The sequence below is a fragment of the Berkeleyomyces rouxiae genome (assembly GCF_048999995.1).
Source record: "Berkeleyomyces rouxiae strain 22BRR77 chromosome Unknown BrBRR77_ptg000005l, whole genome shotgun sequence".
In the NCBI taxonomy this organism is placed as follows: Eukaryota; Fungi; Ascomycota; class Sordariomycetes; order Microascales; family Ceratocystidaceae; genus Berkeleyomyces; species Berkeleyomyces rouxiae.
In genome coordinates, this window is record NW_027396495.1 from 1,997,076 (window position 1) to 2,021,867 (window position 24,792).

Genomic DNA, 24,792 nt, shown 5'->3' on the forward strand with positions numbered 1-24,792 from the left:
GGGACACTTCAACACTATTACGCGTTCCTGAGACTCGTTAAGGTCATTACTCATTGATGCTCCTTCAAATGATCACATATTGTTTCATGGCGGTTCATGACATTCACACGATTTTGTTTGTGACTTACTTAGGTTTCGAGTTATGTGTTGTGGCGTTGCATCATGGTCTGCTGCCCTTGTAGTTTGACAATAGGCTTTTAATAGACTTAGTCGTATGGAAGAGAAGAAAGAAGAATTGATTGAATTGATACTGAACTCGAAGAGGATGATCTAATATTTCCTAGACTTTCCATCACAACGGAGAGGGAGCACCTGCTCTTTATACACCTTTCCCATTACCCACGAAACGTCGTCTAGATCGTGAAACCGGTGCATGGGTTCACAAGTTCAGGCGTCCAGGAGTCCGTCCTCGGGGGTTTCGAGAGTCGGTAGTCCGGTTTCAACATGGCGGCCCATAGTCTCAGGTATACGGCGGTGATACCATTCTAACAGCTTTCACTCTTTTTTGTAACTAACATGTGGGCCGCATTGTCGTACAGCTGGCCGATGTTGTCAAGTATAATCATGTCATTTTTCGACCTTCGCTACGACCTCTTGGACGAAAGAAATGCAGGTGTGCATGCAACAGACTCCAAGTAGAAATCAAACAGGTTCACATACTTCATCATGATGGAAGCTCTTTTTATTTTGATCTTATCAAAGAGTCACCTTACCCATGGACTGAGGGAAACATTTCTGCGTTCCCATCACATAAAAAAGCTTCTTTGTATAATACAACTTTTATTTGTCCCGAAATTGACTAGATCCATGGGCAGATCTCCCATCTTGTTCGTTTTTTTTCTTCATTAGCAAGGAAACACAATCATTCCAGCTTAAGCGGTCTTGCCAGCCTGAGTGGGAACAATCTTCTTGCCGTCCTTGTTGAAGCGAACACGCGGGGGAGGAGCACGGTTGCGGCGGCCAACGCACGAACGGACACTATACATTAAGAGGTTAGTCATCTTTGGCTCTGTCACAGAAAACGCTTGGGCAGGTGATGCCGGGGGAAGCGAATGTCCAATTCTTCACGCCTGGCGACAGAGGCGACATGAGAAGACGCTTGTCCAGCTTTGGAGGGACGTCAAGTCAGGGAGACTGAAGCAGGCTACGTGTGCGAGGGCACGAGTTGCCGCCTTCACGTTACCAGAACACGACGTCGCGACAGGCTTCCCCACCATCACCTGAAGTGGAAAGATGGGGAGTGTTGGGAGTTTAAATGACACCAAGGCTCATCTAAAGCTATACACGCTGCGTGGGCGAGCCACACAGGGTATTCTTCCCTCCCAGGGATGAACATACCGGACAATCTTGCCGTGAATGGCGCAAGAGACACAGTACTGCAGCTTCAGGTACATCTTGGGCACGGTGTACTCGGCGAAGACCGAGGCATCAGAGATGTCACCTGTGAACGTTAGTACGGGTTCAATTGACGAAATTGCATTGTAGCACAGATAAACTTACGGATGGCAGCAGACTCAACCATGTTGCGGATGGTGAATCTCTTAATGGCCTTGTCCTTGGGAGTGCAGCGCGAGCAGTTGCTGCAGCGGATGGGGTTGGTGTGGCCGCGACCCTTCTTGTTGCGGCCGCTGTTGTTTGTTAGTGGTCGCGCTCAAGTATTAGACGTTTCGCTCATATGGAGTGGTGATCGGAGTGCTGTCGGTGGGGCAATGACGATGATCGTTGGGATGTGAGGCGGGAACATACTTGTTCTTTCTCTTCTTGACCATTTTGACGGTGTCTAATAGTGGTTAATATTGCATGTCTCAATATGAGAGTGGTTGAATGTTGGTGGAAGACTAACTTATGAAATATGTCCGTTGAGAGGTTGTAACAGGAAGAAAGTCCAAGATCCAGTCCTCCGCGTTCCAGCTTTGAATGCCTTGCCAATTCCGCATCCTCCCACGCAGGTTCGTGGGGCTCCACTTTTTGTGACCAGAGTTGTGGAGCGTGTGCGAAAGGGGTGGGAACCTGATGCCCTAGGTCACGTGTAGGGATGTTTTCCTGTGTGGGCAAAAATAATAGTGGGTCGCACACTTACCCAGACTTTTGTTACACTTCTCCGAACTCTGGCTTGGTATTTGATCTCGAAACTCTTCAAACCACATCTGAAGATTTGCTGAGGAAGGCAATACCAATTGTCTAGGTACGTCGGAAGATGTTTTCATCCATTACTTGAATTTCTGGGCAATGCCCGCTACTCTTTCATTCCTTTTTATTGATCTTGACACCTTCGTTTCGCTCGACCTTTTCGTAGGCCCCCTGTTGCCACCATCGGGCTTCCCCATCCGAAATAAGACACCATCGGGCTCTCTACGATAAGATACAGTCGAAACGACAGAAGTCATAGAAGGGTCGTGGGAATAGCGGGCATCCCAAGATAAAAACTCTGGGTTTTGTTGCTAACCTCAAATCACTGTGTAGGTCAAGATGCAGATTTTCGTCAAGACCCTTACGGGTAAGACGATTACCCTCGAGGTTGAGTCCTCGGACACCATCGACAATGTCAAGTCCAAGATTCAGGACAAGGAGGGCATTCCCCCGGATCAACAGCGCCTGATCTTCGCCGGAAAGCAGCTGGAGGATGGCCGCACCCTGTCTGACTACAACATCCAGAAGGTAAGTTTTCCACGATCCCATTTAGCCTCAAAGTATAGAATACTAACACACATTACAGGAGTCTACCCTCCACCTGGTGCTGCGTCTGCGTGGTGGTGGTAAGAAGCGCAAGAAGAAGGTCTACACCACCCCCAAGAAGATCAAGCACAAGCGCAAGAAGACCAAGCTGGCTGTGCTCAAGTACTACAAGGTCGACTCTGATGGCAAGATAGAGCGCCTTCGCCGCGAGTGCCCCTCGGACAGCGTAAGTTTGACAACAAATTCTCATCGGGATTATATCAGAATTTTAACACTTCTCATAGTGCGGTGCCGGTGTCTTCATGGCTGCCATGCAGGACCGCCAGTACTGCGGCCGTTGCCACCTGACCTATGTCTTCGAGAAGAACTAAGTATCTTCCAAGAATAAAAAGTAAAATTTTACAGAATTTGGGATAGGATGACTTCATGGGAATGACTGCCTTGGTTCGGCGTTTAGTGTTTGAATTTAAATGATGACGACACTTTGTCAGCGCCTGTTCACACTGCCCCTGGCTGGCGTCATGTGTGTATGTTACCTTGCATAATGATGTATTAGTATTATTATTATTACGTTTTACGTCTGTCTGTGGGTCACGTGGGCCCGACCCTATTGGATCGTTAGACGTCGAGGCACCCTAGGGTCCTCGAAAATCCCTCCAGGATGAAGGTCCGGAAAACAAAGGAAAAGTTATGTGGTACATCTACCCCGGGAAAAGAAGAAAAACCGGTCGGAACTGGGGAGCGGAAGGGGACTCGAGCAGCGCTATCCTGGCTGAGCTTTCTCTCCTACCGTCCGCCAAAACAAGGCTACAGGCTACGGGCAAATATCTACGAAGAATTTTGTTTCCTCGACAAACCTGCGGAAGTCATGTGCGCCCTGCTTCGTGGTTAGGGCATCGTCGATCGTCGAGTGCATGGGTCTCCTGGCGAAGACCTTCGACAGATGTTTGCCTTTCCAACAGAAGAAGAAGTGGAGGGGGTCTTTGCGTTTCCCACATGAGCAAGTGGCTTTGAAGTTGACGTGGTTCATACGCTTGTGGTATTCTTCGAAGTCCCCGTGGCGGGAACGAGCAGCGAGCAGCCAGCCAAGAGTCCTTCTGGGCATTGTCAGTTCGAATGGGGCCTTCAGGGCCGCCGTGAGCCCGAGGTCCTTATATGACGTGGGGGCTGATACAGCCCACCATTCTGCATACGCAACGCGTAGCCTTTCGCGTGCCACACGGTGAACGTGGGCGATGGAGGGGGTTAGGTCGGGTGGTGGAGTCAGAGACGCGCCTTCCTTTGCCAGGGTGTCAGCCATTTCGTTGCCGGGAATGCCCTTGTGTCCAGGGACCCAGAACGGGAGGACTTGTCCCACTTGTACTCGAGGGTAGCGGTGTCGGTTGGGCCAAGTGCTAGCAAGTGAGTGGAACTCAAGGATGCGGTCTTGGCTGGTGTCTGTCGGTGTGGCCCCGGGGAGGAGGCAGTCATGAGCGGCCTGGTTGTCTAGAATCACCAGGATATTGTTGGCTAAGTAGGTGCAGGGGGTCCGGAGGGCCATCCTCAAACCAAACAGCGCGCCCGCTATCTCAGCGTCATAGACTTCGTGATTCGTCCCAAGGGAGCCGCGTCCGCTTCCGAGCAGATGGCCACCTTGGAAGATGACAAATCCCCAGCCAGTGCGGCCGTCATCAAGCTTGGAGCCATCTGAGTACACCAGGATGTCACGGGTGGCGGCTGCCTTCCGGAGCGGGGAGAAGTCGTAGCCTTCCTTGGTCTTCTTGGTCGGTTGTGCCGTCTTGGGCGGGGGCATCAGCTTGGGTCTTGGAGGCTTGTGCTCGATCAGAGAAAGAGTTCGGCCAAGTCTAGTTTCGGGGCTGGCGTCGGCTCGGGTTACCAGCGGGTGAGCGGGGTCCAGGCTTGTCCACCTAGCGGCTAACCTTTGTCGTTTATTCTCCAGGAAGAGTAAGGTGGGGGCGATTGCGGCTTCGCGATGAAGGGTTGAGGACGGTGTGGTCTTCCAAACTAGCAGCACCGCTCTCATCGCGACTCGGAGCGTGCCCTCTATTCTGTTTGCGAGGTGTTTGGCCCCAGTGGAGACCTGATTGCTCCCGGAGCTCGTCCGGCGGAGGCCTGGCCAGTACGCTTCTGCGCCATACATTACGGTAGGGATCACACAAGCAATAACCGCAAGTCGGGCCATGGCAGGAGGAACGCCACTCTGCGTTTTCGAGATGGATCTCAGAAAGTTGGCTGCTTTGCGTCCTTTGGTGGACCATGTCTCTACTAGAGCTTTTGGGGCGGTCGTGATTCCACCAATCGTTATCGGAGGAGGGGGTGATAGTGAGATCGTGTGAAGTAGAGCACCTTAGCTTTGTGTGGTACGAAATCAACTCCGTTCTCATGAGCCCATTTTCACATTTTCTCGGCAGCAGTCTGAGCCGAGGCTACAGACTCCAAGGGCGATCAGCCGCTGGTGAGAATAGCTACGTCGTCTGCGTAGCTGAATCGGTGCTTAGTGCTGATCAGAGGCTGAAGGGTCAGCATGAACAGAATGGGAAATACCGGAGAGCCTTATGGGACGCCGCACGATATGTCTTTCCCCGTCGATCGGAACAAGCCCATCCGTAACCGACATTTTCTGTCGGAGACAAAGGGGCCCACCCAACTTGTCAAGGATGAGGGCCAGCCTTGTTCGCGGAGCCGGCATTGGAGTCGGCCAGGAGGGCTGCGTCGAAAGCACCTTTCACTGATATGCCGTCGCGGCCGGGGTCTCTTAGTGGCGATACACATTGACAATTTGAAGTTTTCTTCAGCTCCTATCCAGTTGTAGTTACACACAGTTACTAGTGCGTGTTGGGCAGAGCTAGACTAGGTAGAGACTTTTCTTTGCAGATAAAGGTTATAGCTCTTGGTCGGATTTCGGGGTCAGCGACAGGCAGGAGAGTGTCCCAATTAGGGGGGCATTTGGTACGGACAGCACCATGCTTGTCTTTGAAGGTATATGTTTCTTGAAGGAGCAAGACATCCGCCTTGTTCTTCTCAACCAAGTGAAGAACAAGGTCGTGTGCCGGGCCGCCCCTGCCCACGTTCGCTTGAAAGACGCAAAGATGAGGGGGAGTGCGGGAGTCATTGGTGTCCTGTCCTCGGATCGTCCTGATAGAGTTTCCTAACATATAAAAGAAACAGGGGAGGAGCCAGTTTCGGAGTCGGAGTCTGAAGGTGCTTCCATGACATCCGTCTGTGTTGCAGGGGCGAGGGGCTCCTCGGTTGGAGGGTGACTTTTCTCCTTGGTGCCGTTTTTTGGGGCTTTCGGGGTAGGCTTCTGGGCAAAGCCAGCGCGGATTTTCTTGACCGCCTCCGCGGGGAGTTGGCGCACGATCCCGTTCCTAACATAGGGTCGGACCGAGCAGTCTAGATCCTTGGAAGGACGGGGGCCAGCGTGTTGTCGCTGATCGCAACTGGGGCAGAGCTCTTTTCGGGGACATCCGTCAGTGCGGTAGAAGCCGAAGCACGCATCGCACTGTTGGACGCGTTCGTATTGTCTGGCCTTGATGGCTGGGGTGCTGGAGCCGAAGAGCTTCAGGGAGGATCTGAGCGGCTTCTCCGTCGAGAAGACTACCGAGCTGGGGGGGGGGAAGAGTCCTGGTTATGCTTCGACTAGGCTACGCGTGTGGCGCTTACACCGAGTCGGCTCTCGATCTCCTTGTTCTGTATTGCTTTGAAAGGATATTGAAAGGTCTGAGATCACTTTTGCCTATATCTTGGCAAGTGCGTAGGTCGTTGACGTGAGTCAGCTGTACGACAGTGTGGCCCACATATTGCAGAAAACAGCGAAAGCCTATCTTGTGCTTGGTGTTCGAGACCAACGTAATGTGGTAACCCTAATACGTACAAACCATGGGAGATACAACAGTTGTCAATGTCGACATGTTTAGGTAACACGAGATGGCATCAGCGATTGAGCATGTTCTGGTGTCACTTTCCAGCCCTCTTTGGCCAGGTCCAAACTATGGTCAGCCCCAAGTCCAGCAAAGATGCCTCTTTTCAATGAGACCGCCTGTGCCAAACACGGCATTTAAAGAAACTGAAAAGGCGAGCAATGTGGGTACTTTCATAACGATGGATATGAAAGTCGACTTTGACATTATCCTCTCAGGTCGACTACAAGGCCGGTCACACTCCACGACGAACTGGGTTGGCTACTTCGTCTCTGAGAAGAAATACTGGTTGCGGCTGGACTCACAGCGATCGACAGAAAAAGATATCTCGTGTAGAGCCCCCCAAGGGTCACCGACGCCGCATATACTCCACCGAGCCAACGCCCGAAGCAAGTAGTTCTTGTCGATGGTGAAACATCTTGTAAGGAAGATTGAAAGTGCTCCACAAGTGGCTTTGGGAGATTTGTCAATGGTCCAGAAGATCACATTCAGCTTAGCTCTACACTTTGAAGCTGCATTCCTTTTCCCCCACCCTTTTTCTCCTGGAAGGCAAATGATATAATCCGGTTACAAGATGGAAATTAACGAACTCTGCATAGTCATTGGTTGTTGGAACTGGCACAGGCCTAGAAACGAGGTTCGGACGAGCCCTAGCCACGGCCAAAGACAAGCCTCCTAGGCCTAGGCCAACGACCTCTCCTAAAGGGCTCAACCGACAAAGAAGACCAAACAAGACAATGACTTCATCCCTTTACAGGCAGCTGCCGCGAAACTCAATATTACTAGTTTACTCTGGTGGATCCAAACTTGAAGACGGCCACATTACTTGGGGGAGGTTGCGGTTTTCCAATAGGACCCGAAGCTCGGAGAAGGACGAGGTTCTCTAGGGAGTAAACCTCGAGATATACAACGATGGACTAGGTCCGATTTTTCACTGACATGCTCCACGTGAAGACCCGGCAAGCCCTACCTCACTAGTTTCCCGGGTACAAGAGCCCCCCCACCGATGAGATAGCTAACACACCGGCGAAACAAAGTGGTTCACTACCCCTAGCAACCCCTCTCCCTTCCATCATCCACGTACATGGTGCGACCCACAAAAGACTACGAGTCGGATACACAGAATTGATGAGAAACCTCTTGACGTCACACAGAGTGTCGAAGTTCATTCTGCCCGAAAGGGTAAGCGCCCCACTATGTGGGGCACCGCCGGAATAACTATACTCCCATGTGGCACAGGTGCGTCACATGGGCTAGGTAAATTGGAGATCAGAGCAATACTATGTAGAACTTAACCCTGAATGCATACAATGCGCATATTTCCAAATGACAGAGACCTCGGAATTTCTGTCTTCTTTAAGAATCCCTCCAAAGTGTCACTATCAAGGACTTTTAGCTGCCTGCTTGACAGCCCGGGTCAACCCGTTGTTGACTCTGGCAGCACCGAAGCAATGGTGGAAAAACACTTGGCGGAACTAGTCGAGCCATTCTCTATATTTCCATCTGTTTTATTTTTCCTTCGCGTTTTATTGAGACTACCGGGGTGGCTTTAGGGCTGTTTTGGGCTAAGCTAGAAGCCTCTGTGCTTCATCCCTGAAGCACAGACCTGCTCATGTACATATTTACATACATAAAATAAGCATGCGTTTTGGGGTGAGGGCGAATATGTCAGTGAATCGTTTCTTCTATTCTCTTGTTCTCCCTAGGTTCTATGTTCTCCCTGCCTTTGTATCCCAAGTCGTGGGAACTGTGGGTCTCATGTGCACGTGCCCTATGGTCACGTGCCATCATGTGCCCTAGTTGTACCCTTACGCCAACTCAACAATGCGGTTCAAATTTTCTTCCGCTAGACGGGAAGACGGCCCCTGAACGTTTCTTCAGGGGACCTATACAAGTCATGATTACAGGAGGATACCCCCATAACAACAACAGGAGCCGAGAACCCGCATAGGTTTAGCGACGGGCCGAAATTACTTCCCATTTGAGTTAAATAATCCATACACATGTAGCTATGCAGCTAGATATACATGTACGTACATACATACATCACCTTTGGGTACCACGGCAGAAAAACCATAGCTAACATATTGGTGCTCAAGTCTCCTTTTTCATCCGCAACCCGGCTGACTTGGTCCTTCTACAAGTTTTTTGAGCAAGGACAAATGTGCATTGACGCGTGCCGAAGCAGGGTTAACCAGCCTGCACGTCCTCTTCGCCTTTACCGCACGCGCTGCAGGGGTCATGCCACCCAAATCAATGCAAAAATGCGCTCTAAAACCCTGGGATTCGGGCCAATGTAGTCCAGGCAGTATGTGGGGGCTGCCCAAACTGGCCAATGCTGCAAGTTTAGAGTGCCGGCGTTACGAGGAATGCGCTGAAAATACAACGACACTTGAGCAAAGGATCACACAAGGAAATTGGTTACAATGATAATCACGCCAATTACACGATGGACTAGTATCTTTCAACAAGAGCAACTATGTTTTCTTTTGCAGTAACTATAAATGAGCAGAATGGACAAAAATAAAGGAAATCGGTCTAACAGAAGATTCAGCAAAACAAACAAAAGGACTATGAAAATCTTGCAGCGCACGCTCGCCCAACTCCATCTTTTGCGACAGGGGAGACTTGCTCAACCAACCGGAATTATTGCCAAACATTCAGCCCATGGGGCTGTCGTTGAGAATGGCCTTGCCTTATCCTGATCCAGGGGGGGTTAAGTGACCGAGTGAGACTGCCGTATCAGTCAAATCGACGCCAGGGTCATGAGAAAAGTCCTTCAGAGGCTACACCGGGAGCCTAGAAAGATGGCCAAGTATGAGCACTTAGGCGGAGAAGGCTGTTTATGACAGTGGTTAGCATTGTGTATCAAAATTGTTCGGAAATGTTTATATTGGTAGCTTACCCTTCTTGACATCGCGCTTGTAAACAGTCTGGGGTATGTTGGTGTAGGACATCTCACGGACGTGCTCGTCCATGATTTCCTGCATGTCCGATTCGAAGGTCAGGAAATCAGTGTCAAAGTAGTAGTTCCACTCCATCATCTGGTCGTGGATCTCCTGGATTGAGCCGTAGGTGTTGATCCACGGGCCATCCTCGGAAGCCTTGATAGCAAAGCTACCATCCTCAGCGATCTTGTAGCTGATCTTGCTGTGCTCGGCAAAGTTGGTGTTCTCAACGATAGACTTCATCTGCTCCTTGAAATTGGGGAAGTCGGTGTCAAAGTCAGTGTTGAAATAGAGCAGCTTCTCGTGAAGAGTGTCTACATCACCAAACATCTTGATAATGGGGCCGTCAGGGAAGGTCTGGATTCTCCAAATGTCATCGTGGACCTTGTTAACATCAACGGTGTTGTAGGCCTCGGTAGTACCATCAATGATTCGGCTCATCTGCTCGGTAAATGAAGGGTACTCGCTATCAAAGGTGGGGTTGAAGTAAACAAGCTGGTTGTGAAGCTCGTTAGCGGTACCAAACATGGTGATGAAAGGACCATCCTCGTAAGACTGGAGCTTCCAGGCATTCTCGTACATGACGGGGAACGAAGTGTCGTGGCAGTAGGTCTCCTGGTCATTGATCAGAGCAGTCATCTCATCATCAAAGGACGGGTAAGACTCGTCAAACTTGGGGTTCAGCTCAACAAGCTTCTGATGCATCTCAGGAACAGTGCCGTTCAGGGTGACCCAAGGGCCATCGACCAGCGGCTGGAACTGCCAGACTCTGTCGCGGATGAGGTTCACCTCGTGAGTGGCGCGGCTCTGCAGGCCTGCCTTGGGCTCGTCGACGTTGGTGATTGGCTTGATCTCGGTCTTCCAGTTAGGGAACTCAATCTCGTACAGAGGGTTTCTCAGGACCAGCTGGGCGTGAACCTGCTCAATGGTACCAAACAGTCTGACGAACTCGCTGTCCTTGCTGTACTGAACGTTCCACCAGAAGGACTCCTTCTTCTGGCAGACAGGAGCGGGAGCGTCGGGGTTGATTTCGCCAGTGCCCAGAGGAATAATAGCAGTCTGCCATTCGATGTTCTCAACGTCGAACAAAGGGTTCCGCATCAGAACCTGGGTATGGACCTGGTCCAGAGTTCCGTAGAGACGAAGGAAGTCGCTGTTCTTGGCGGGGAGGACCTGCCAGTATTGCTTCTGGTTAGGATCAGTGGGGGTCTCGGTTTCGATATCGTCGGCACCGTTCTGCTCGCCGCGGCGAACCTTGCCGGAAGAGCTGCCCTTGCCAGACTTCTTCTTGGTGTACTTGTCGTTATCAGAACGATCCTTGCCCTTGCGGAGCAGAGGCTTAGCCTGATCTCTGAAATCGGGAAACTCCTCATCAAAGTTGTGGTTAACTCTTCTGGCCTGGTTGTAAACCTGCTGGCCATCGCCAGAAATTTCCAGATGAGGTCCATCTCTAGAAATCTGGAGGTACCACTTGCGGTCTTTGTGGCCATCGGTGCCGCGGCGAACCTTGCCACTAGAGCTACCCTTGCTAGACTTCTTCTTAGTGTACTTGTCGTTATCAGAACGATCCTTGCCCTTGCGGAGCAGAGGCTTAGCCTGATCTCTGAAATCGGGAAACTCCTCATCAAAGTTGTGGTTAACTCTTCTGGCCTGGTTGTAAACCTGCTGGCCATCGCCAGAAATTTCCAGATGAGGTCCATCTCTAGAAATCTGGAGGTACCACTTGCGGTCTTTGTGGCCATCGGTGCCGCGGCGAACCTTGGAAGTCCACTTATCATCATCGGAGCGTTCGCTAGTCTCAAGCATGGGCTTGACTTCGTTGTGCCAGTCAGGGAACTCCAAGTCAAAGTCCTTGTTGGCCATCTTGCACTGCTGGTAAACTTCAGCAAGAGTGCCGTAGACCCTCATCAGAGGACCACCAGCAAACATCTGGACGTTGTAGAACATCTTCGGGTCATTGCGGGCGGCGATGATGCTGTTGGCACCGTCAACTGTGCTGGCGGGCAAAGCAACTACAGCGCTGGCAGCCAGAAGGCTAGTCAGAACGGTACGCATGGGAGCCATTTTGGAGGATAGTAGTAAGAAAAAAAGATATTTTGAGGAGTTAAAAACAGAGTAGTAGTTATAAACTGATGCAAAAAGGGAGTAAATCGAGGCGAGTAAAAGAAGGACTGGAGAGAGTAGTGAAAGTAGAGAGAGAGAGAGTGAGAGATGGTCCACTTGAGTGAGGATGGAGAGGAAAAGGACAAGATGAAGCTGCTTTGAAGGTGACGATGCTGGCCTTCATATAGAAAATCGACTGGCGACGATGAGAGCCAATGGCAATTTAAGCATGGACGACTATTGTCTTGCAAAATGGTAAAGACTGGCCTTGAGGAACGAACGTCGGAGCAGGAGCTATTGTCCCCAGGTTCCCGTTCCGAGTAGCATATTGAATATGCCCGGCGGTCAAGGCATCTTTGGAAGCTCTAGACAGCAATAAGAAGCAATTGGAAGACGAGTGGGTAGATGCCACAAAGACGACACAAGGCCAAGACCACAAACTATCCAAGTGTACTTTGTAACGAGCTCACTGGCGGTAGGTGCCTTCAAAACCAGGTGGTTTTGTGGTCGACAGTTGATCGAAGCGTTGGTGGGTATAAACAATACACAAAGAGGAGCACATAGTCACTTGAAGTATTTGTCCAAGGAGTTAGCGATACTTGGAACCCTGCAGTGGGGGGGCTCCAAGAACTGCTCTGTGCACAGAATGGTGTGCATTTTCGAGAGGGCCAGTATCCTTGAACAGAGACAGGGACCCATGGCCTCTGAACTGACGATGTGGGTGTGACCAAAGAAGCCCACAAAGGATTGCAAAAAAAGAACAATATATAGACGGCGGCCAGATCGGGTGTAAGTCCGGTCAAGAGGAAAGGTCGGCAGTTGGCCCAGTCACCCGGTCGTGTATATACTACTTGTGCGCCAATTGCAACAAGACATCCTGAGGCGAACAAGATAGTTATCCCGGTGAGTAGAGATAGAGGCAGACAAGCCTATGATCCTACGCTTGTTTCCGTACTGATGGCAGCCAGCTTGCATTAGCCCACTCCCGTCAAGCGAGAGTTAGGAAGACATAGCAGACTGGGCAGATTGCGCAAATAGACACATGCGTGTACACGGCGCCCCTGGCTGGATACGCGGAGTGAAGGGTCAAGCCAAAGGATATTGACATGACCAACGTGCTATCACGCACAGGTGCAGGCAAAATCAAACTGCCGGACTTGGCAACTTATCAAGAGAGAGTTAGAGTGCGTGGTGTGGCAAAGGTCAAGGCCTGGATCTGGTGCGACTCTATCTTCCATGACACGCGGTTAGCTCGTTTTTCTCGGTTTCCCTCCTCGAATACTCGTTTTCGTCGTGTTCGTGAGGGTTCGCATCATAACCCTCCATTTTTGCTCGCTTGATTCATAAACGCGAATAAGAGCTTGATCCCCTAAATCGCTGTTGTGTAGCACACACTTAGATTAGCAGCCCCAGCTTCCAGACATTAACTTGTGTACAGGTCAATATAGTCCAAGGAATAGTGTCTTGATTGCAAGTCACTTTGCCCTTTGCAGTTGTCACTGACCCAGCTTCGCCTACAGCTTCTTGCTGACACTCAAGCCGGACAAACACATCTACCGGAGGTCTCTTCAAGCCCCTACACTCCTTCGTTTCCACACAACTAACTACCGCCTGTTCCCCTCCGTTCCTCCTTTCCTCTTCGCTTCCCTGAAAACAAGGCCATAAAAATAACGACAGTCATCCATCTACTCCTCTCCCCTGAAGGCCAGGTTGGCGATTCCCGGACTCGCCGATTTGCCCGGGTGTGGAATAGAAGTGCCTGGTAAACCGTCTCTGGCCGCTGAATCATGTGTCGGGGATTTTTTTTCTCGATTAGCCGGGGACAAGAAGCAACATTCCTGTGTTCTCCGCATCCTTCTCTGCATTATCCCCATTGTCAGTGTGCTTCTTTTTGTGGACCAGACCGTCCTGTTAGGTAATTCACAACATGCACGTAACTCCTAGAAATAGAGTAGTTGGTTAACTGACTGACTAGTTAGCCAGTTATGTCGAGCACTCGTACGTACACGCATGTGACATCTGTCTTGTGGTTATACTTAACTATGTAAACATGTACTTGCATACAAGTCTGTGGCGTTGTGACAACCCTACAATCAGACACGCACCATCACTAAAGGAGGGAAAGAAACCCATCTCTCCCATAGAAGTGCAAGGATACTTTGCACACCTTGTATACAGAAAGGCTTTTTTCCAAAGCACTATACATGGTTGTGCTATACATCTGTCTGGACGAGATAGTTCCAGATCAAGACTTGCAAGTGAGTACCTTTAACCATAGTTACATAACCATGCAAGATCCAAGGCTTTAAAAAATACAACAGCACCATCATCACCAACAACAACCTATAACTATACACACACCCATAAATATAGATAACAAGAAACTTACCGGAAAGTCCTTGGCCGAATTGCTTCGCTTGAATAGATAGACAGGGACTCCCTGCCTCGAGTGCGTAGCCAGAAGAAACTTACAAGTTCCCGTGCTTGTGTTCCGGGTCATTTGCTGGCTATTGTAATGTCCCTTACGTACAACTCATTCTATCTTTGTACCACAAATCCAGAGCTTCGCTCCGGTGAGACGTGCACTTCGACCCTGATGTACACAACTGGTAATTGGACTAGATACACACAGTCTCTTGCCTCTTCCAACTTTCCGCCCTCGGCAGTTGGTCTGTGGGCTGGTCTATGTCGCTGTGTTTGACCTCCTCTCGTCATTTGTGCATTATCAATCAGGCCCTCCTGTCTCACCGCTCCAGACAACTTTTACCGAGGCCGAAGCATTGGTATATTGTTGGTTATAGGCGACACTGCCCTCTATACTTTTCCCTATCCAGGTAACTAGTTGTAGTACTGTGCCAAAGGTTGCTCACCCAGCTTACTTGACTGAGTCCAACCATCAATACAATAGTAATCACCCCCTTGACTTTGAATCACAACATATTTTTCAACGTAATGGGTCCAGAATGCCTTCTTAGTGACTTTCTATGCCCTGGTTTCAAAAGAAAAAAAAGACAGAGGTTATCTATGGAAGCAATGACAGCCATGATTACGCTCGTATGTGAAGGCATATCGGCCACGTACATTACAAAGAAATTCTACACGGACTACAAGACCGCAACGCATACATTTCAACCCTCTGTATAAACGACCAGGCCCAGGTCCAAGCCTAAACCTCGCCGTCCACGGAGTCTCAGTGGTGTCGAGAAAAGATACATTATCTGACTTACCAAGGAAGAATGCTCTATTAACTAAAATGCTCTCGTATGCAGTATGGGTGGATCGACCTTCCAGTGGGCTATCCAGCAAGTTTTTTCTTCGGGCTTCAGTCAGAAATAAAAGACTTTGCCAGGACCAAAGATCGGTGATTAAAATCAAGGGTTCAGCTACGCTAGTGAGGCCATTCCCTGATCATCACACTAATTAGAGATACAAGAGACACCGTAACCGGATATTTATCGTAGTCCTACAGGGAAGTTCTTTAAGAGTGCTTGTACCAATCTTCCATGACATGCGTCGTTTTCAGAAAGACAACGCACCAATCCATATGTCAAGCACAACAATTAGTTGATTGGTGGAGAATGGAACTGAGCCGTCGGACTGGCTGGCTAACTCGCTTTGCCTGAATCCTATTGAAAACGTTTGGAGCATTTAAGAAGAAAGCGCTTTCTGTAGTAAGCCTCTGACTTGAGGATATTACCGACATGGAGACGTTGGGGCGGAATTTTGCAGTGAGCCCCCGTTTTCAGGGTCTTACCGACAATGAGAAGTCGGAGCGGAGTTCCATAGATACCTCCACGAAACATGCATGGGAATATGTTCCGCTGGGTCTGATTTTGAGCTGCATAATGTCACTAGAGAAAATATTACGTTTGTAGTTATATCTAGACTCGAGAATGATACACCAAGTATTGAAGAGTTTGGACAAAACGTTCATTTCTTATAGAAAGTAACCATACGAATTGATCTCATGTATGGGAGATGATTCCAGATAAAGATGCGTGATCATACAGGCATGCTGTCGTTTGAGGTTGAGCGGGAGCAACCCGTTGGCACATTAACTATCTCGCTATGTAGAACTAGTTGCCGAGCCAGATAACTATGCAATCTAACAAGTACAAGCAGACTAGTCTAGGCTTTGCTATGTTTTGAACTACCATCCAGGTACTGTAAATGAAGCCGGCAAGTTCTGGGATTTGTAGCTACTTACATAAGAGCCCTACCAGCCTTGCAGAATGCAGGGAGAACCAAGTGCACAAGAGATAGGGAATGAGACAAGCGCGCCAAGCGCCTATTTGTACAAGCTTACGTACAGCGGGTTGATTTGATTTGATTTTATTCTTCTACTACGTACAACGGTGTGGCCTGTGCGGCGCAAAAGTAAAAGTATTATCTATGCAGCAATATGCTACGGTCAACCCATGTTCGACTCAATCTAGCAACCATTGTCCATTGGCGCCACATTTCGTCTGGGAGACTTCTAGAAACGGAAGCTCCGACGGGCAGCTACTCCGCCAATCCAAGGGGTAACCGTACTACAACCCCCACTTCTCCGAAATGGACCCCAACTATGTTTTGTCCATGCCAAGCCAAACTACAAGGGCGGTAGACCATGATGCAACGCCACAAACGCCACAACACATAACTCAAGACCTAAGTAAGTCACAAACAAAATCGTGTGAACGTCTTGGATCTGTCAAAGTGTGTAAACTACCACTGCGCCAAAAAGACGAACGTTCATTTGGACTTGCTTACTTAGTAGGGCTTTTATCTTCCATTATGTACACTGGGCTCTCATGGCCACTGTGATGTACGCTAACTGGGTAACTTGGCCTCTTTGTAGAGATCCCGACAGCGATAGTTTGACAGGTTAATTCTTAAATGTACCACCAACCAAATCAGGATGAGGCTGATCGGAGCTTGATAAACTCCGACACAAGATTCATTCGGTTGCTTAACTGAACCTGTCTTCGGATTGGCCTAGAAAAAAGTCCGCTCTAGGGTTCTATGAGAGAGATAGGGTCTAGAAGCATCCACAGCAACAACGTCCTACCGCTTCATGGCTAGCCCCAACCACCACAAAAGATTCATATCACGAAATTTCTAATTACCGTGAGAATTTCTGCCCAGCTTCACACCAACCCGGGAAACGAGTATTCTGGCGCTCGCCTTTGCTCCCAATTTTCCGCAGATTTTGTCGCCGTTTTCCGCAGGATTTATGTTTACTCGACACACAACAGCACCAGAAGTGTTCATTCCGTTGTTCTTTTTTTTTTTTTCGTTTTCAGTCTCCTTCTAGGCGTTTTCCCACTCGCTTCTATTGACCTCCATTCCTCCAATTTCTTGACAAAAGAAGCTTCTTTTGATAGCTTCGCCTATCATTGGGACTTTTGCTATTTACAGAATCCGGTAAATCCACGAACATTTGTGTTATTTCCCGGATATTGAAAATACTTCCGATAGCAAACTTGTCAAGGGACCGGTATCCATACAGGTTTTTTGCAGCACGGGCTCGGTATTTGCGGCCATTACGGGCTTTAACTACGCACGTAAACAGTCGTGCAACCCACCAGACCCGCCCGTCAACCAACCCGGTACATCCAAATTGGGAATTATCTCGTCTTGCCGCCGCTGTCTTCTTTGCAATGACAGGATCACGCAAGTCTGGTTCAGTCAAGACCAAAACAACGACTCGGACGACACGCACAACTCGGCGCTATGTGTCCCACCACCACCAATACAGATGGCCAGGCCTCTTGTTTAATATCTGGGTTCTGTTGATGCTCTTGACCTCTTCAGCTTGTCTGGGCGTCTTGGCCAACTTTGTCGTCATCCAAAAGCGGCTGGAGCGTGGCATTCCATGGTGAGTAACCTGCCGAACCAACCATATACCTCTGACCACATGCTAATCGGATGCTTTTGCAGGTACTTCCCGTTCTTTATTACCGTTGCCGCGCTCACTTTAATCTTTATTTTTGTCCTGATATGGCTTACATGGAAGCGCCGCTTATTGCCGGCCATAGTCATGATAGGTGCCTTTGTGCTCTTTATCCTGTGGATAATTGGCCTGGTGCGCATCAGCATGGCGCTGTGGGGACCAGGCAAAGTCAACTCCCAGTGCAGCATCCATGTGTTCTCACAGAGCCCCAAGGGCGAAAGCATCGATACACTGGCCTGGATGATGCAGCGTAGTATATGTGAGTCTTGTGGCACCTGGCCAGATTGAGGGTGAGAGGGTGATCTCATTGCTAACCGTGACTGACTCTACAGGCCAATCGTGGCATGCGCTTTTCTCGTTTCTACTTATTGGCACGGCGTCTCTCGTATGGATCATGGTCATGGCATACCAGGTGTTCGCCGAGTCGTGAGCATACTGCAAAGCACGACGACGCGACAAAACGAGGCTACGCAGAAAGACAGGATTTATGAACATGACAATACATGAGTGATGACACGGTATACACTTGACGATATATGACAAACCACTACCAATACAATACCGCACAAGCACATAGTTATTTGTGCTTTTGCTTCTACACACCTGCATATGATACTTGGGCATGTAAGGGCCGGAGAAATCCGAACAGTGAGGCCACTGAGCTGAGCCTTGGAGTTTGGCGTGCCGCCATTGATCGTGCTTGACTTGTAGAAAAGGTCTTGACAAAAGATCACCGCCAATTGCCAATTTGCCCACATTTCCACCAATCAGCCACCCGAGAGGTATGGGCTTGCTTTTGTTTTGGCAGGCGCGGGTCCAGCCAATCAGCGCCCACGCCTGTCCCCCGGATCCCCCCAATAGACGTCCCAAAAGACCACAGGCGGCCAACAACCAAAGCCAAGGCTGTAGTTAGCCGTAACTATAACTATCAAAACACCAAACACCAGCCCCAGACCGCTATCGCTATCAAAGCCGCAACGAAGCCGCACAATTGTCAATAGTGCAGCCATCAGCGCCGCGGCTGCCGATTCCGAAGAGTCCACACATTACGCAACGACACCTGGAAATGCCCCTGACACGCCAAACCACCGCGACCTGCCACCATTAACGCCAACCTCAGCTGCCAACCCGCGCCCGCGCCCGCACCCGCGCTAGATCAACTGCTGTCATTTCGGGGGATTCTACTGGCACCCTCCCGTTGCGCCTGGCTCTATGGACCAATCGACCGACGCTGCGGCTGTCCCAGACACTGCGCCAGGCCAACCTGTCGCCCCCAATCCTGCATCAGCTGAATCAGCCTTATTGCAGCCCGCTATAAACACCACCATGGCCGCGACCATAGCTGTAAACGACCAGCCGCACCAACTTGACGAAGATGCCGCGTTAGATCAGCACCAGGACGGCACAGGCCAGCTCTCCGAACAACAGACATCAGACCATCAGAATCACCTACAACAACAACAACCGCAGCACAGCAACCATCAACTTCCCATCCGTCTCGCACATACACAACACCCCAATTTCTCTTTGCTACCGCCCCTCCCACATGCCGACGAATTGAGCATCATGGCCGACTCGCGCCTTATCGGCGACACCATGAACGAAGACGCTGTACGCGCCCACCTCCAGGATGTTGAATCCAGCTTTATGCCCGAAATGTCGCCTCTGCCTGTTTACAAACACAAGAGTGCCGATGATACTTTTAATCCTTCAGCAGATGCTGCTCCCCCATCGCCTACGCCGCAGTCTCGAGTTGCACCACCGCCTCTACATGTAGCGCAACCCTCTCCACTCCGCGAGTTGACCAATTCAGTTGTGCAGACACCCTTTCAATACGCTCAAAAGAACCCAAGCCTTCACATAGACCCCAGTGCTGGTACGAACTCATCCCATAATTATCTCGAAAAACAAACTCCCTCAAACATTGTCGCGTCTCCCCACACTTCAAGCGTATCCTTCCCACCCGGGTCAGACAATCAAGCGGGACAGGAAGATGTAAGCCTTGATAGCTTGGCCAAGGGATCCTCCGACTCGGAAGCACCTGCTGTCTCTGGAAGCCACCCTGTGTCTTACAACAATAGTGAACAACCCGACAAAACTGCGGAGGAGAGCGAAAACAGTTACATGGAGGAAGATTCTATAATGAGCAACCGCTCTGGCTACACGGCGCGATCGGCCAGACAGTCACTTGACTCTAATTTTGTTGCCGGTGGCACTAGTCGGGGCTCCAAGCGACCCAAATACCTAAGAAGCCGGAATGCAACAAACACTACGACACACATAGATACGACACAGCCCGCGGAGCCCTCCAACGGTCCCAAGGCGGTGCTTTCATCACCATTTGTTGCGCAAAAGAATTTTGACACCAACGCCCAAGATACTGAATCCGAAAATGACCTCGAGGATAACGCCAGCGATGTTACCATCGAAGCTGGAACAGGTAATTCCAAGTCTGTCGCCTTGGCCGCTACAGCCACTCTAGCTGCCAACTCAGCAAATCCGTCTCGGACAATTCAAAATGCCATGTCCATGTCTCGGACCATCAGCATGGCTTCTATGAACTCTGCTATTGACGAGAATAAGATGATGGACCAGCAAATGGGGCGCCTGGGCGAAGATGGGCTCCCACTGCCTCGCATTGACGAGGACCTTCCGACGACGCCTAAGCCAAAGTCAGATCATCTCAACCCTCCGACCGACACTGTCATTGCGCGTCATGTGCGCAACGTTCAGGTTCCTGATAATCTTGTCGAAGAATACAAGTTCAAGGGCGACTTGGCCACTCCTCGCAAAATATCAGAGTCCTTTAATTTGGGAATTGGGCGTTCTGCTGCTGGCAAAAACCTAACTCTGCGTGAGCAGAGCAGTACCATTGAGCGCCTGTCTAAAGAGAATTTTGATCTCAAGCTTAAAGTTATGTTTCTTAAAGATCGCTTAGATAGACTCTCCGAAGAAGGCATCAAACAAATGATATCCGAAAACGTCGACCTCAAGACTACGTTGGCAATTACCCAACGTGACGCCAAGGCTATGCGCAAGCGCATCAAGCAACTCGAAAAGCAGCTCAAGGAGGAAGAAGAACAGAGACCCAGCACTGGTCGCAGCGGCGATTCCGACGAGGACGATGAGGTGGCCAATGAACGACAAGAAGAACTCCTTTTTCTTCGTGAGCGTGTCGAAGAGTACGTTTTGCATATTGAGAAGCTCAAGCTGGAGGTTCTCAACAAGGACAACGAGAAGCGCCGCATGTCAGAAATGATACGGACCCTGAGTGAGCGCGCGCCCGGTGAAAGCCTTGGCCGCCAAGAGGAAACTGATGTGTGGAAGGACCTGCTGGAACAAGAAACATCTCGCCGCGAACAGGCTGATGAAGACAACCGCCGCCTTCGTGATGAGCTTTTCCGCCTCCGACAACAAGAGATGAATGCCGGCTCAAAGAAGAACATCAACGGCCAGCACCAAGGGTCACCTATGCGTCCGATGAGCGAAATGTCAATTGAACTTGACAAGTCCACGTTGGCAGGATCAGCCAGCATGGTTGATGAGCTCCGCCGCGAGAGCGAACAGCTCCGTCATGAAAACGCTGAGTTGAGACGCGAGGTTGGTGCTCAGACTTCAATGCTGACGTCGCGCAATCGGGAAAAGGAACGCCTTTACCAGGAGATCGAGGACCTCAAGATGGCGCAACGTCGCGGAAATCCGGCACCCTCTACCGTAGACAGCTTACTGGATCGGTCGGCTTCTCGGGCAGGCGTCCGTGAGAGAGCGCATTCCCGTGCTAGTGGCACGCAGATAACGGCCGTCGAAGAAGATCCCGACCGAGAGGAGCTTGAAAACACTATTGCTGGTCTTCGTGACAACCTCAATGGCATGAAGCTGCAAAACCAGGAACTGAGCCTAGAGTTGGAGAAGTGCATGCAAGACTTTGAGGTTGCCATCGAAGCTCGAAAACAATCCGACGGGCTTCTTATGGGCCTACAAGAGGATATGGACATTGCAATGAACGATCTTGTAGCTCTCCAGGCAGAACGTGACGAGGCCCTTGGCGAACAGGCTGAGATGGAAGCCGAATTCGAGGCTCTGCGCAAGGAGGCACAAGAGGAAATTGATGCGCTAGAATCTGAAGCCGACCAACATACAGCCGAAATCCAACGTTTAACAGTTGAGCTTACGGAACGTGCCGAAAACTTTGAGGCACTACAAGCGGAAATGCGTCGAATGAGCGAGGCCGTAGTTCGACTTGAAGATGACGCTGAGGAGAAGTTACGACGCATTCGCGAGATGGAGGCTGAATTGGAGTCTTCCAACAAGGAGCTTGAAGACCTAGAGCATAAGCTGCTTGAGGCAAATGAAAAGTCCAACCGTCTTGGAGTGCAACAGGAGTCATCAGCTGGCGAGATTGCTTTCCTGCGTGAGGAGCAAGAGTCAGATAAGATCCGCATCGGCGATCTTGAAGCAGCACTAGCCAACACCCAGCAGAGTCTACGCGACGAAAAGGACCGTGTTAAAGAGCTTGACCAACGACTATCTAGCGAAAGGCAACAGCGCGAGCTTGTGGCTACCAAAGAAAAGGAGGAGGTGCAGCAGTTTGTCAACGAGCTGAACCGCGAGGCTACCACGGCGCAAGACGAGGCACGACGCCTGCGCAAGATGCTGACATCGCGAGAGGTAGAGGCGACAGAGTGGAAGGAGCGCCTAATGGAGCTAGAGAATAACTTGCGCGTGGCACTTGGCGACTTGAATGGCACTAGATCTAGCCTTCTCAAGGTAAGCAGAGAACATCCTGAGCATTCATTTTATGCAGATTGATCATTTACTAACCTGTCTTCCCCTCTGCCTAGTCCATTGCTAATCTGCAACGCCAAAACGAAGACACCATCCGCGAACTTGACTTGTCTAAGGCAGCCCTCGTTGAGAAGGAACGCATCGTCAAGAACCGCGACTCTATCCTCGAGTCCCAGGCTCTCGAGTCGCGCAAGCTGGCCGACATTTTGGAGAAGGAACGACAGGCCCATCGCAACACCAAGAATGCCTACGAGACTTTCCAGAATACACATCATCATGTAGCACGCACGGCTTCTACGATGGAGGGGCGCATTCAGGAGCTTGAAATGATGCGGTCGGGTGACAAGAAGAAGATTGCCACGCTCGAGACCACCTTGAAGGAGCAACTCACGGAACGGAATAATCTGTTGCTCATCATGTGGACGCGGCTGTCGGGGCTGTGTGGTACTGACTGGGCCATGAACAACTCCCTAATTAACGGCCGCGCTCTGCCATCTGTCGAGAGTATTTCGACGATGCTGCCTGGTTTCAGCAAGAATCTCCTGGGTGCAGTCAAGACCATTGAGGCCATGATGACCAAGTTCTCGGCGCGCATCAAGAGCGTCGAGCGTGATCTGTGGCGCGAATATCAGGCGCTGGAGAACAACCTTGAGGGTCGAATCAAGAAGCTTGATCGTCTGGAAATGTTGGTGCGTAACGGCATTGCCAACAATTCGATTCCAGCCGGCCTTGCAAACATGGGTGCCGTGGAGATGCAGAGCCGCTACTCGCGCCTGGAAGAAGCTTACCGCCAGCTCAAGGTTGAAAACACCACTCTGCGCACAGCCACTGAGGTGCGTGCGCGTGCTGGAGCAGCCTACACAGGCGGCTCAGCAGAAACGGCAGCTCAGGTAGCGGAAATCATTGGTGGATCGCCGTCTCCAGGCATCCCCACAGGCCCACGCGACAAGGAACGTAACCGCAAAATGCCTAGCCTTATGCGGCCGTCAACAAGCTCACGGTCATCCTCATCGCTCTCACCCCACCACCATATGAGCGGCAAGTCGTCTAGCTCAATTCCCGTGCCGTCGACATCCCACGGCCACACCCACGGCCATCCGCACAGCGCCAGCAACAGCTTTGGCGTGGGTATGGAGATGGTGGCGCGGCCAGAGACGGCCACGGGCCATGGCATGAGTGACGGTATGGGTGACGGAGATGGCGACGACACCCGGCTTATCCTGCGGCTCAAGGAGATGGAGAAGAAGTTGGTCATGGAGCGCGAGGCGCGCAATCAGGATCGCAAGGCGGCGCGCATGCGGCTCGGTGGGCTGGAGACGGAGAACCGCGAGCTACGGTCCAAGATGAAGCGAAGTGAGGATTAAATGGGAGTGAGATCAGAGACAGGGGAAGAGCAAAAAGGACATCTATTTAGTCTTTTGCTAGAAACGGAAGCAGGTTTCGGGGAGTTTTTTTTCTATTGTTCGTATCTTTTATTTTCTTGCTTGGGATGAGCGTGTTCACTCTATGCTTTGTTTCATTGACTTGATTTACTTGGGAGATAGAACGACGCTCATGGAAGACATCTTGAGGTATAGGGTTAAAGCCCACAACAACACTTACAGGCGAATGTACCTGCCAACCCTAAATCTATTCCACAATCTAACGTACCACCACACAAACAGTCTCTATTTCCCCATGGGGAACGTCAAAGTTAGGCTTTACCCCGGACTTTATAAGATCACGGCAGTAACGAGGGATCAGAAAGCAGCCCAAGACCTGTCAGAGTAGTTTGAAAGGACGCGGGCTCGGCGTTACTGCGGCGTTTTCTCCCTGCACAATAAAAGGGGACAAAGAGCGCTTGCGACGACACAGGAACCGTACCTTCACATGCATCTCCGAGTTGACACGAGGTTTTGGGGTAGCTCTGTGGGGTGGATTTCTATTTGTAAGTCACCTCCACACTTTTGATGGTGTGACAATGGCTCCAGGAGGCAAGGTAGAGAGATCAAGGAGCAGGGAGCACGACTGGGAACGAAGCGTTGTTACCTTTGGTTCACGTAAGGCCCGTTGGCGTTGGTTGGCGTGCTTCCTTTGGGGCGGGCGACTTTGGGAGTTGGCCGAGAAGAGCCGAAAGCGCAGGAATAGGGCCAGGACGCGTTGAGGGTTCACACAGCAAGCGAAAACGGCCACAGGAACGAGGTTTAATCAAGCTTATCTTTGACGATGCGGAGGAATGCGACAAAAGAGCTGACCGAGGCGAGCTAGGGCTTGACTCGAAACACCAGCATGGGGAAGAGAAAAAAGGAATATTAGGGTGACGCAACGTTGGCGAACGCTCTGCCGTTGTCTCGTAGCGCCTTGTTACCAAAAGTTCCTGCGGATTTGGCATGTGCTAGCTGGTTGACTAGTTTTGCTGCCACAGTGCGAAAGGGACTTGTTGACG

At 50.5% G+C, this 24,792-nt stretch overlaps 6 protein-coding genes across 6 annotated transcripts; 3 read left to right on the forward strand and 3 right to left on the reverse strand.

The window, feature by feature from the left end:
• Positions 1 to 872: 872 nt before the first annotated feature.
• On the reverse strand, positions 873 to 1,769 carry BROUX77_005723 (uncharacterized protein; the record flags this gene model as incomplete). The annotated part of the gene is made up of 4 exons (XM_073750628.1): positions 873 to 978; positions 1,339 to 1,441; positions 1,501 to 1,628; positions 1,747 to 1,769. 4 exons carry the CDS (start codon positions 1,767 to 1,769, stop codon positions 873 to 875), a joined length of 360 nt encoding a protein of 119 aa, XP_073604609.1.
• Positions 1,770 to 2,469: 700 nt separating this feature from the next.
• Positions 2,470 to 3,047, forward strand: BROUX77_005724 (uncharacterized protein; the record flags this gene model as incomplete). The annotated part of the gene is made up of 3 exons (XM_073750629.1): positions 2,470 to 2,658; positions 2,717 to 2,902; positions 2,961 to 3,047. 3 exons carry the CDS (start codon positions 2,470 to 2,472, stop codon positions 3,045 to 3,047), a joined length of 462 nt encoding a protein of 153 aa, XP_073604610.1.
• Positions 3,048 to 3,490: 443 nt separating this feature from the next.
• On the reverse strand, positions 3,491 to 4,468 carry BROUX77_005725 (uncharacterized protein; the record flags this gene model as incomplete). Its single annotated transcript, XM_073750630.1, has 1 exon — positions 3,491 to 4,468. The coding sequence occupies one exon, from the start codon at positions 4,466 to 4,468 to the stop codon at positions 3,491 to 3,493; it is 978 nt and encodes a 325-aa protein (XP_073604611.1).
• Positions 4,469 to 9,421: 4,953 nt separating this feature from the next.
• BROUX77_005726 (uncharacterized protein) lies at positions 9,422 to 11,608 on the reverse strand (the record flags this gene model as incomplete). Its single annotated transcript, XM_073750631.1, has 2 exons — positions 9,422 to 9,435; positions 9,502 to 11,608. 2 exons carry the CDS (start codon positions 11,606 to 11,608, stop codon positions 9,422 to 9,424), a joined length of 2,121 nt encoding a protein of 706 aa, XP_073604612.1.
• Positions 11,609 to 17,289: 5,681 nt separating this feature from the next.
• BROUX77_005727 (uncharacterized protein) lies at positions 17,290 to 18,737 on the forward strand (the record flags this gene model as incomplete). Its single annotated transcript, XM_073750633.1, has 4 exons — positions 17,290 to 17,507; positions 17,570 to 17,841; positions 17,915 to 18,008; positions 18,584 to 18,737. 4 exons carry the CDS (start codon positions 17,290 to 17,292, stop codon positions 18,735 to 18,737), a joined length of 738 nt encoding a protein of 245 aa, XP_073604613.1.
• Positions 18,738 to 18,794: 57 nt separating this feature from the next.
• BROUX77_005728 (uncharacterized protein) lies at positions 18,795 to 23,731 on the forward strand (the record flags this gene model as incomplete). Its single annotated transcript, XM_073750634.1, has 2 exons — positions 18,795 to 22,349; positions 22,424 to 23,731. The coding sequence occupies 2 exons, from the start codon at positions 18,795 to 18,797 to the stop codon at positions 23,729 to 23,731; spliced, it is 4,863 nt and encodes a 1,620-aa protein (XP_073604614.1).
• Between the last annotated feature and the right edge of the window lie 1,061 nt (positions 23,732 to 24,792).